At 34.3% G+C, this 12,589-nt stretch overlaps 1 protein-coding gene across 1 annotated transcript in view; it reads left to right on the forward strand.

The window, feature by feature from the left end:
- Positions 1-1,813, forward strand: part of LOC107731791 (carbonic anhydrase 2-like) — a 6,766-nt gene extending 4,953 nt beyond the window's left edge. Inside the window, exon 7 of the mRNA XM_016542964.1 lies at positions 1,585-1,813. Coding sequence (XP_016398450.1) covers positions 1,585-1,704 — 120 coding nt within the window. The 3' untranslated portion in view covers positions 1,705-1,813. The remainder of the gene's footprint in view (positions 1-1,584) is intronic.
- Positions 1,814-12,589: the final 10,776 nt, after the last annotated feature.

Genomic DNA, 12,589 nt, shown 5'->3' on the forward strand with positions numbered 1-12,589 from the left:
ACTGAATACATGCAAATGAACAAACTTGGCGCTGGATTTGCAACCATGTGAAAACAGGGGGTGCTGCAGCCCCCTCAGCACCCCTACTTCCCGTGTCCCTGGAGTTTGTTTAACTACAAGCATTTCCCCAATACATAAATAGTCTAGTCAAATCACCATTAATTATATATTGCTTTATACCATACAGATCGATTCAAAGCAGCTTTGCAGTAATAAAGAGGAAAATATTAATCATTAAAATTCTGCTGTAAAGCAGCACTAAAAAGAAATAGTGTTATTATTCAGCTCAAGTCAGTTCAGTGTTGATTCATTTCAGTTCATTTACTGTGGAGTTCTTCAACTGTGAAACAAGTTTAAGTTCAGTGATAAGCACCTCTACAGAATGTTATTATTCAGTCAGTTCAATGTTCATTCAATTCAGTGAAATTCAGCTTTAGTCAATTCAGTGTTGATCCAGTTCAGTTCAATGCAACCCGCTTCAGTTCAATGTTGATTCAGTTCAGTTCAATTCAGCTCGAGTCAGTTCATTGTTGATTCAGTTCAGTTCAATTCAGCTCGAGTCAGTTCATTGTTGATTCAATTCAGTTCAATGCAGCCCAAGTCAGTTCAATGTTAGTCAGATCAGTGTCAGTTCTATTCAGTTCATTGTTGATTCAGTTCAGTTCAATTCAGCTCAAGTCAGTTCACTGTTGATTCAGTTCAGTTCAATGCAACCCGCGTCAGTTCAATGTTGATGCAGTTCAGTTCAATTCAGCCCGAGTCAGTTCATTGTTGATTCAGTTCAGTTCAATTCAGCTCGAGTCAGTTCACTGTTGATTCAGTTCAGTTCAATTCAGCTCGAGCCAGTTCATTGTTGATTCAATTCAGTTCAATTCAGCTCGAGTTAGTTCATTGTTGATTCAGTTCAGTTCAATTCAGCTCGAGTCAGTTCATTGTTGATTCAGTTCAGTTCAATTCAGCTCGAGTCAGTTCATTGTTGATTCAATTCAGTTCAATGCAGCCCAAGTCAGTTCAATGTTAGTAAGATCAGTGTCAGTTCTATTAAAGGGGTCATATGATGCTGCTAAAAAGAACATTATTTTGTGTATTTGGTGTAATGAAATGTGTTTATGCGGTTTAAAGTTAAAAAAACACATTATTTTCCACATACTGTGCATTATTGTTTCTCCTCTATGCCCAGCCTTTTTGAAACACGTCGATTTTTACAAAGCTCATCGTTCTGAAAAAGCGAGGTGTGCTGTGATTGCCAGCTATTCAGTGCGTTGTGATTGGCCGAATACCTCAAGCGTGAGACGGAAATGTTACGCCCCTCACCATACTGTTGATGCCGTGTCCGGCCGTAGCGACGAGACATAAACATTAAAACCCATTACAAACGAGGCATTTGTTGCATCCAGTGGGAACATAATTACTGATTATAATGACTTACACTGTCTTTTTACGCGTTGCGTTGCATCGCGCCTCAATTCAGTTCAATGCAGCCCAAGTCAGTTCAATGTTAGTCAGATCAGTGTCAGTTCTATTAAATAAATAGTAACAGATGCTGAAAACTCAGTATTTCTCTTTCTATCTCTTCCTCCACAGATGAAAAAATTCCGATCTCTGCTTTTTACTGCAGAGGATGAGGCGGCCTGCTGTATGGTGAACAACTATCGCCCTCCTCAGCCTCTGAAAGGTCGTGAGGTCCGTGCATCTTTCAAATGAAGGAATCCTTGGGAATCGAGCCCATGACCTTGGCATTGCTAGTGCCATATTCTTCTGTTTCAGCCACAGGATTTCATATCACAAGAAAAGGGGGGAAAAAAGTAAAAAAAATTTTTTTAAAAAACATGCCATTGAAGAATATCTTAATTTCTAATTTTGTTTTAACTTTTTTTTTTTTTGCACTGAGATGTAAAAAACAATCAAGTGAATTTGATTTAAAAAATATCTTAATTTCTAATTTTGTTTTAACTTTTTTTTTTTTTTGCAATGAAATGTAAAAAACAATCAAGTGAATTTGATAAAAAAAAATGTAAAAATTGTTAAAAAATCAATTTTTTTTGTTTAATTATTTAAATTATTTAATGCATTATAATATAATATACACTGTAAAAATGGTATAAAATAAAACAAATTATTGATTATATTAATTAAATAAATTATTAAAAATATAATTAAATAAAACAACATTAAATAAAACAAAATAAACATTATTGTAATACATTTTACCAGAAAATACTATTTCATTCTTTCTACTTAAAAATTTAAAATTGTTGACATTTTTTGTAATTATTTGTGAAATTCACTAGCAATATCTGTACGAAAATAGTTTCTACACCAAATTTTTTTTCTGTGTAGTTGTATATAATACAACCTTTACTTTTGGCCAACATCCCTCAATGAAGTTTGATTTCTGGTCCTTTGTATTAAAGTTTGGGCACCTCTGCTCTAGAGACTAGACCAGCATCTCAGATTAAAACGCAAAGGTACGGCAGATCAGCAGATTCCCGAACAGATGCCATCTGTGCTGCTGTCCTTCCCTGCCAGGCTGTAATCTCTGGCTGTCTCAGCAGTGCTGAAGCTTAATGAAACCCAATGCACACTGCTATCAGGCTGCAAGATCTAGAAAATCCCCTATGCAATGAACACACGTGGCAAAACGTCCATGTTGGCACCAAGCGGCAACTTCCCGCTCTCTCTCGTGAAGCCAACAAGGAAGTGAACGCAGGGAAGTCACGATTGTAGTCCTCAGATTGTAGTAGCATTTTCCCATGTGTGTTTCTGAAAGATGTCATTTATTGCAATTGATATGCACAAGATTTCAGTTTAAAAACAGTAGCAATAATTGCATGATGAAACCCCTATGTAATTCCTTAATGTGCCGTTTTTTTGTTTAGTTTTGTTATGCTTTAATCTTGGACTTCCGAGTAATTCGCCTCTTCAGCTCTATTGCAAAGCGATGCACAAGCAACACAGTGAGTCTTAATATAAGCCAACATGCCAATAGACAAATCTTGCAGGTTAAGCAAGGAGGTCACCATCGGCTCATCTGAAGCACTGGGACCAGGGCTCATGTCTTACGTTATGTGTTTGTAAAGACAACAGGTTTGAAATATGTTGTGTAACGTGTTATTGAATGTACTTGAGTTTGAGGGCTTTGTTAAGCAATATTGTTCAGCCATACTCTGTTCTGCTATTTTCAAAGAGGATATTTTAAGTAAAGATATTTTATGCTTATACTATGTTGTGTTTTTGTGATGATTTACTAATGCCCTATAATTGTTTTAATATGGTAACATGACATAATTTCAGCAATTAAAGGTGCTAGGCAGTGCCCCCCTTAGTTATTGTTGCTACGTCAACAAGCCATGGCGTATCATGCCACACATCATGTTCGCACGCAGTGAAAAATACATTGTGGAGCAAAGAGGACAGCTTTCAAATTTTGCAATTCTTTAAGAAATTCAAACAATAAATACTGTTTTGTGGCTCTTTAATGTGTCATGACAGATCGCTGTAACGCCTCAGTTCAAGTGGCATGTGAACCAATCATCTCTTCCTCTTTATTAGTTATAGCATGAAATAAACATGAATGAACATCAGAAGGTCTCTTGTTTCAACCGCAGAAAGTCAACCACCTGTCAATCAAACTCCCTGTGAAGGGTCAATTCAGTTCAAGATTTTGTGTTCTCATCCAATAGCATCAGTACAGTTAGACATTAATTGGCCCAAAAGTTGAGAATCTGTGTGCATATCGCTGCTATTTTGCATTTGGGTATTTGGCACAAACGACACAAATTAAATGAAATTACCTACACAGCCACACTTCAAAGTTTAGGGAGTGACAAAAGCATATAAATATGGCAGAGGATTTCCTAAATTATCACTCCTGAATGCAATCCACGATGACAGTGATAATCATTGACATTATCTCGCAGCTGTAAACAAGAAATGCGAATTCATTGTCATTCAAATGCAATTTTTTGACTGTGACATATGTAAAATATCTGTAAAATATAAAGCACCAGCTTATAGATAGATGAATAGCCACTTGCATTGATAGAGGCTACAACTTGAATAAAACCATCACTCCCGTAAAACAACTGCGTCAAACCTTGATTGTGCTTCTAGTAGAGTCTAAGACATTGACCTTTTTTAAAAAATCTGATTAGCTAATGATTAGCAGCTATGCTGAGTTATCGCTACGTTTATAGGTGCTGTAAGTGATTTATGTGGGGAATATCACAATAAAATATATTTAGGGTCAGATATCAATAACAAGTCTCTGTATGACAGCCCTAGGCTATGTAAACAGCAGAAAAGGAGCCAGAAGAGCATCCTACACATTTCTAACCAATCACAAATCATTTTACATGATCTGCGACATCAGGTTACATATGTGCAATGTACATCAGATTTGCTGCAGTTATTATCTTTAAAACTAAAACAATTAAAAACATTTTTATTAAATGAAATACAGTTGTATGAATATAAATATATGAAAAATTAAACTAAACGAAAATTAGAAATGCTAACTTGTCAACTATCTGAAATCTAAGTTGAAGCACTAAAATTACAACTTGGAAATGAATAAAAACTAAACTTAAATAGTAATATTTAAAAATAACAAAAAAGGCAAACGCACATAAGAGAATTACTAACAAATTACTAATATAAATTAAAAAATAATAATACATTACAAATAGAAACTACTATATATAAAAATTACTAATATAATATTAAAAATATAATAACATATAAATAATACTAAAACAACTAAATACTAAAATAAAAATAATACTAAAATAACTAAACAATAAAAGAACTACTTTGCTCACATATTTTTTGAAGGCCCGGAATTTGGAGAATTTAGGAAAGCGGACTGCTTACAGCACCTTTAATGATGATCAAGTGGATCATAAAGCCATTAGTAAAACCTAATATGCCACGCCATCCTCAATGCTTTATCCACCATATCGGACATGTATATTAGCACAGTCAGGGCTGTTTTGTCAGCTGTGTGCGACTAAAATCAGTGGGAGTCAGGGGACTCTTCGCCTCACAAGCTCTATGGCATCATAATTCAATCTCATTTACATTATCATTGATTTACCTGCCGGTGCGGCATCGCACATTGACATCAAAGTTCACAGTGAGAGACGAGGAACAGGATTATGTTAATGACGTCACCATGACACACACCGCCTTCATGACAAGGCGTCAGATGCAAGATCCCAGGAATCGCTGCATTACATAAGAACACTGTCTGCTGATAGAAATCAGAGTGAATAACAGCGTAAATCTCTCACTAAAACACACGCCACCAAGCAGCTAATCTGTACTGCAGTAAATCCCAAAGAGCATCCTGGCATGTACACAGCAGTGCGGCATGAAACATGACCTACAGTCAAGGACGTACACACACACACAGCTTCAGACAGGAACAGCCATGTCCGCAGGCTTTCATGCTAATGCGATTCAGGGAGAGCAGGCGTATCGTTGCACATTAAGGAAGATATATAAAGACGTAGTTGTAAATATACACGTCTTTCATGCTGTTATTGTTGCACTTAATGAATTTTACTGTCTGTAGTTAATGTGTACTGTGATGACTAATGTAAATCCTCTTAATTGAGCTAGAGGTCTTCTGTTTGAACACATTTGCTGCTTTTATGGCTCTCTATACTGTAAATTGCTCAATAAATCTGTCATGGAGAGCTTGGGAACATTTGATCTATGAGGTTCACATGGCACTAGGCCACAAGGTCCGAGGACACAGTGAAGGCCAAACTAGCAGGTCTACTGAAATTTTAATTTGCAGTGCAAATCCTCCTATTCTGAATCAGTATCTCAGGCTACTTTTCCTGTAAAAATATCTAAACATCCTTAAAACAAGATGTGTTTTCAGAGAATATCTTCTTTTTTCTTTTTTTTTTGCACTTGGTTTAAGTAAACACCTTCTAAAATTTAGCAAGGATTATGCATTAAAAAAAATACAAAATAAAAAAAATGGAAATTGAACAAAAAATACTCGAATAGATTCTCTGAAATCAGATTTTAATATATTTATATATGTATGTATATGTACAAAGCATATATATATATATATATATATATATATATACCGGTATATATATATACACACACACACACAAAGTTAAAAAAATTAGAAATGTTAAATTAAATCAGTTTAAATTAAAGCATAAAAATTATTACCTGGAAAAAATAAATAAAAATAAAACTGAAACTATAAATAAATTAAATCTAAATAATAATATTATTGCATCTGTCTATTGCTGATGTAAATATCTTGTTTTTGGTCTCATTTAGTATACATAACACTACTGGATAAGACATTACACACTGGCATGAAAATGTCTGTCAATGAATCAATAATACTGCCTGTGAATGCACTGGACCTTAAAAATAGCAGCATGCAAGCAGGGGGTTTCTCACTGAAGGTGTTATCTGATGGAAATGTTTTTCTCAATAACTTTTGGTATAGGATATCATAACAACTATGCACTGTTCATCTTCTAAAAATGCCACATAACCTTCCTTTATCTAGAGCGATCTACTTTGGTCAGCCCACTTGGCACCTTTAAGGTCAAATAAACCTTCCACCTCACCTACTTTCAGTTGTGTAGACATTATTATGTTTGTCAAAAAAAAAACAAAAAAAAAACATTTTCCATAAACCCAAAAACAATTTTCTTAATTCATAATCTAAGAGTTTTAGAATCAGTTAAAGTTGGATCAAATCCTGTGAAGGAATTGTTTTAATAAGCAGACTTACATGGAACATTCCTTGCAAATAAACCTTCCACCTCACCTACTTTCAGTTGTGTAGACATTATTATGTTTGTCAAAAAAAACAAACAAAAAAAACATTTTCCATAAACCCAAAAACAATTTTCTTAATTCATAATCTAAGAGTTTTAGAATCAGTTAAAGTTGGATCAAATCCTGTGAAGGAATTGTTTTAATAAGCAGACTTACATGGAACATTCCTTGGATGCTCATTTAAATATTCAGATAATTTGATACTGCTTTCAGAGTGTAATGTCTTTGATTACTTAATTCTAGGGAATTAATTATTATTAATTCATTCAGGTTTTGAGAGGAATCGAATCTGAAAATTCGAGGTCCACCTGATTAAAACTGATTTCAAATTTGATAGTTTACACTCTATCAGCTACTCGGCCAGCGAGACGTTAATGTCAGTGTATATTACCAATTTGACTATATGTATTTTCCCTGGCCACAGGTCAATACAATTATGATAATTTGTAAGCTCTTAGAGAGGTAACGTGATCTTTGGCAAGGGTTTGACTTTAAAATTATACGACACCAGACAATGATTCTTTATAAATGAAACACAAATTTTATTGGCTATTCTAGATTACATTAAAACTAAGCTAAAACACACATACACACACACACACATATACAGCTCAGAAAATTGAAGGAATGAGTTAACGGAGTTGCATGAAGTTTCAAAAAACCTACACAGAGGTTTAATAAAAGTGGCCTATATGACTCATGCAGTATATTCAGAGTCTTCTGAAGCCGTATGATAGTACCTGTGTCACACAAACGCAAGACACTATGGGGGAAAAACATTGTTTTTTCATGTACTGCTATTTGTTGCTGTTTCAGACCAGTGGTAAGAACCATTCAAAATACACTTATAAGTGTTTATTTTATTGCACTTTATCTATTTGCATGTGTAGATTTCAACTAGAATAAATACTCTATTTTTAAAGGTCGGTTTCTTAAAATTAGTACTACTGTTTATTCTGAAAGTTTTTACTTACATATCCTTTGCCTGTTTTTATTTAACATTTTATTCCTAAAAACATGGTGATTTTTTAAATTATATTTATTGATTGCTGTTGACGGTGGTTTCTGATTTATGCTGCAAATATATATATAGTGGATATAGAAAATAATCTTTTTTTTTTCTGGAATGCTGGTGTTATATCTTTCAATTGGATGTTATAATTTGCACTGAGTAAATATGGCTGGATAAAAGAAAAATTATGTCCGTCTTCATTTCGGCCTGCAAAGCAACAAAATGTGATTCTTTTCTGTACCCATTGTATATACAGTATACACACACACACACACACACACACACACACACAAACAAACAAACAAACAGACATACCAAAAATGCCTTTTGTTAAAACCTTTGACTCTAGTGTCAACAAAATGACAGCATAATTCTGAACCTGGCTTAATCCAATGTTTATTAAATTTATGCAAATGTATGCAATCAACTAGGGAAATGTAGTGATTTCTAGTTATTTATTCATTCATTCATTCATTACCCTATTCATCTGTGTTTTTGTCTGAAATACATTATTCACTGAAAATCACACAACGCTCTCACATGGCTTCAGAAGACTTGAAATAGTTGATAAATTGATAAGGATTCACTGTCATTAAATGTAACTGAATTTTGCAAAATAATTTTTAAAGAAAATCTGCAACACTTTAGATTAGGGAACACTATTAACTAAGAGTTTTGCCCAATAAGCTCCCAATTTGCTGCTTAGTGATAGTAAGTAAGGTAGATGTTGTAGTAGTTATGTTTAGGTATTGGGTATAAGGGATCTTGAATATTATCATGCAGAAAAAGGCATTCATATGGGCTTTATAAGTACTAAAAACAGCCAATGTGCTAGTAATATGCATGCTAATAAGCAACTAGTTAATAGTGAATAGTGTTTCCAAGTGTTACCAGAAAATCCACAGAAGAAAGTATGTCACACATGTTGGGAATGAAACGAGGCTGATTAAAAATGACAGAATATTTATTTTTGGGTGAACTATCCCTTTAATGAAGATAAATTATGCACTCAGTGCTCCATTTCTCATTCTTTCACAGTCTTTCATCTGCTTTCTACCTTCGTATCTTCTCTTTAGCATGTTGCAGGGTTGAGCAAGCATCTGTACTCAGATATGCCCAAGATATGCACTGCTAAAGTTTCTTTATGAGCTATTCAGCCGTCTGACCTGCACCTCAAAGGTCAGGGGGGAGAGTATAATTTCACATCTTGCCTAAGTCATTAGAATCACCACCACATATTTGTGTCCCTCCAGCTTATGTAACCACATCTGTACATACAAGAAAGTACATGCATGGCACTTGCAAGACATGCTGTGCATTCACCACACATATGGAGACACTGAAATGAAGGGATTCTGAAATGATAAAAATCAATCTTTATATAAGGATTATTTCCAAAATAGCCCAAATCCTCATTCCTGGAATGGATTAAAAAAGGACAAATTAAGTCAGAACAGGACATAAGATAAGATAAAATACAGACCTGTAGAGACATACTCCAGAAAAGAAAAAAAAGAAGGAAATTTTGTTAAAATGGGGATAGATGTTGCCTGTTAGTGATGTTTATTTATGGGCGACAATATAACAAGATATAATGCTTATATTAAAGGAACAGTTTTCTCATTTTTAACCTTACATGTTTCCAAATGGTCATCACTTTCTTTCTTCTGTAAAACACTAAAGGAGAATTGTATCTTTTCAATACAAAATACTATATGTGACCCTGGACCAAAAAAACAGTCTTAAGTCGCTGGGGTATATTTGTAGCAATAGCCAAAAATACATTGTATGGGTCAAAATTACTGATTTTTCTTTTATGCCAAAAGTCATTAGGACATTAAGTAAAGATCATGCTCCATGAAGATATTTTGTAATAACAAATCATACATCAATGGAAAGCTTATTTATTCAGCTTTCATGTGATGTATAAATCTCCATTTCGAAAAATTTACCCTTATGACTGGTTTTGTGGTTCAGGGTCACATATAGTGAAGCTTCAAAAAAGATAAATAAGTGCAATAAAAATATAAAATTATTTAAAATATGCTATATTACATGTCTTCTGAAGCCATATTATAGCTTTGTGTGATGAACAGACAAATGTAATTAATTTTGTTGAAAATCCATTATTCATTGAACATTCTGCCATATCTTAATTCTCATTTGCATATTCGCATATTCAGACTTGACATGTGAAGATGTGACAATAGCGATGCCAAATGGCATTGGTTCTTGACGGTTTCATATGCAATCGCAAGGCGCCAAGTTATAATATGCGGAAATGTAAATACAATTTGAGAGCTGTGGAGAAGGGCAAGCTTTTTTTAGTTAACTTGATTCAATTATTTTTTTGTTCATAACCATTTCAATAAAATGATTAAATTATTCACTGAATATAAGTATACTGTGGGAATTTTCATTTGTCAGCCTGAGTCATAAGGTAACCTGACTTCAGAGTTGCTAAAGTTCCTGGAAACTAAGATACAATTCAAAACTCAGTAACAGTGACAATGCAACATTTCAGTTATAAGGGCTTTCATAAGAGTTAAATAAAATAAAGTGTGTATACAGAGTACACTAGCTGTACATTTATGTTGTTCAATAACACTGATCGGCTCATTCTGCTGTATTTAAACAGAAATGAAAGAGGCCCTAACACATGCACCTGCAGAACCTCGGCTGATACGTGGAATCTGTAGAATGCATTTAAAATTAATCACCATAAATGGGCCATCCGGGACAGAGACAAACACAATGAATCCTTAAAAGGCTAAAACATAACAAACTGAGGAAACAACAGCTCACTGTTGTCATTTTCCCAGAAGAGTCTGGCGGTTTGAGAGCCGTCTGATGCGGAACTGTATGAAAGGAAGTACTACAAAGGAGTTTCATATTTTTGTGTATGTGCCAACAAAGAGGGTAACAAAATGTCACATGTAGCTGATACATCACTAAATGGTTGCAACACAGTATAGAACAGTATTTCTGTGCAATAACATGCTTCTTACTCCATAAGAGCCTATTATTTAGTTCAACTGCATTGAAATAAATATGTGTATATGACAAAAAAATAAAAAATTCATTAATTTCTACACAAACATGCTTTCTGTGTAAATTGGCCTCTTTATTGTGCCACATTCACACGGGTCAATGCTATTTGGTAGGGGCATTTAAAGTTGCACTATTACAGCAAACAGAAAACAGGAAATGCCTGTTTGTGTACATTTTTGTGTACATTTGATGTTTGTGTACATTTGATGATTGAATGATTAAAAAGAGGTGATTCTTCTCAATTATTCCAGCTCCTTGATGGTTCTGTTAATGATTCTTTTGGTATTGTTAAGAAACAAATATTTGGGGAAAAACACTATCCAATTCCATTTATGTTCACTAAAACAGTCACAAAAAAGAAACGGCTCAGAGTCATTTGCTCAGGAATCAGACTACATTTGTCATGCATGTGTGTTTTAATTCATTAAAAAGAACTGGACTATAAGTGTCATTTGTTCAGGAATCGAGAAAACTAAGATTCTATTCAAAACTCTGCACTGACAAAGCTAATGAATCAGTCATGAGGGCTAGTTATGTGGGCAAGTTAAATAAAGTGTGTACACAGAGTACACGAGCTGTAAATTAATTATTTTTTAAAACTGGTCGCACTTTGCTTTTGATTCACAAAATTAATCATTACAATAATTCATTTGGGAATCAAACCACAATGGTTGCACTTTGTGTTTTTGATTTGCTAAAATAATCATTAGAATCATTAAAATGGGAATCAAACTACAATGGTTGCACTGTATGTACTTGATTTACTAATAAGAAATGAATCATTAGAAGCATTCAATTTGGAATCAAATTACAACGGTTGCACTCTATGTCTTTGATTCACTAAAAAGAAAACAATCATTAGAATCATTCATTTGGGAATCAAACAACAATGGTTGCACTCTACATTTGAATTACTAAAAAGCAGTGAATCATTACACCGTGTCTACACCGGACACGACAGTTGTCGTGTCACACCACGCCGCGCCGCAACAGCTAAAGTCTGTCTACACTGGACGCGACAAAGCAACCATTGAAAATCATTTGAAATTTGTGTCAGTACATCATAAATAGAACGCAGCAGCAGTTTAATGTCGGGAATTTGTCGCGCCGTGCCGCATCCAGTGTAGACAGCATAATAGGTTCTATTGTATTTTGTCGCGTCCGGTGTAGACACGGTGTTAGAATCATTCGGTTTTGAATCAAACTACAATGGTCGCCCTGTTTTTTGATTCACAAAAGAGAACTGGCTCATAAGAGTCATTCAGTAACACTTTATTTTAAGGTCCAGTTCTCACTATTAACTAACTATTAACTTCAACTTTTGCCTCAATAAGCTCCTTATTACTGCTTATTAATAGTTAGTAAGGTAGTTGTTAAGTTTAGATATTGGGTAGGATTAAGGATTTAGATTATGGTCATGCAGGATATGTGCTTTATAAGTACTAATAAACAGCAAATATACTAGAAGTAATATTATTAGCAACTAGTTAATAGTGAGAATTGGTCCCTATACTAAAGTGTTACCAGGGAATTGGACTACACTGGTCACACATATGTTTTGAACTGTATTTTTATTCAGTAGCAATGCTGTGGTGCAGTTGAAAAAGTAGGAAACTGTCACGGAAACACCAGGCTCTTCCACTAATCAGCGATCTCAATCACCGGAGTTCTGATCACACACACCTGACCGTCATTCACTAA

The sequence above is a fragment of the Sinocyclocheilus rhinocerous genome, unplaced genomic scaffold (genome assembly GCF_001515625.1).
Source record: "Sinocyclocheilus rhinocerous isolate Xijiao unplaced genomic scaffold, SAMN03320098_v1.1 scaffold1721, whole genome shotgun sequence".
Lineage (NCBI taxonomy): Eukaryota > Metazoa > Chordata > Actinopteri > Cypriniformes > Cyprinidae > Sinocyclocheilus > Sinocyclocheilus rhinocerous.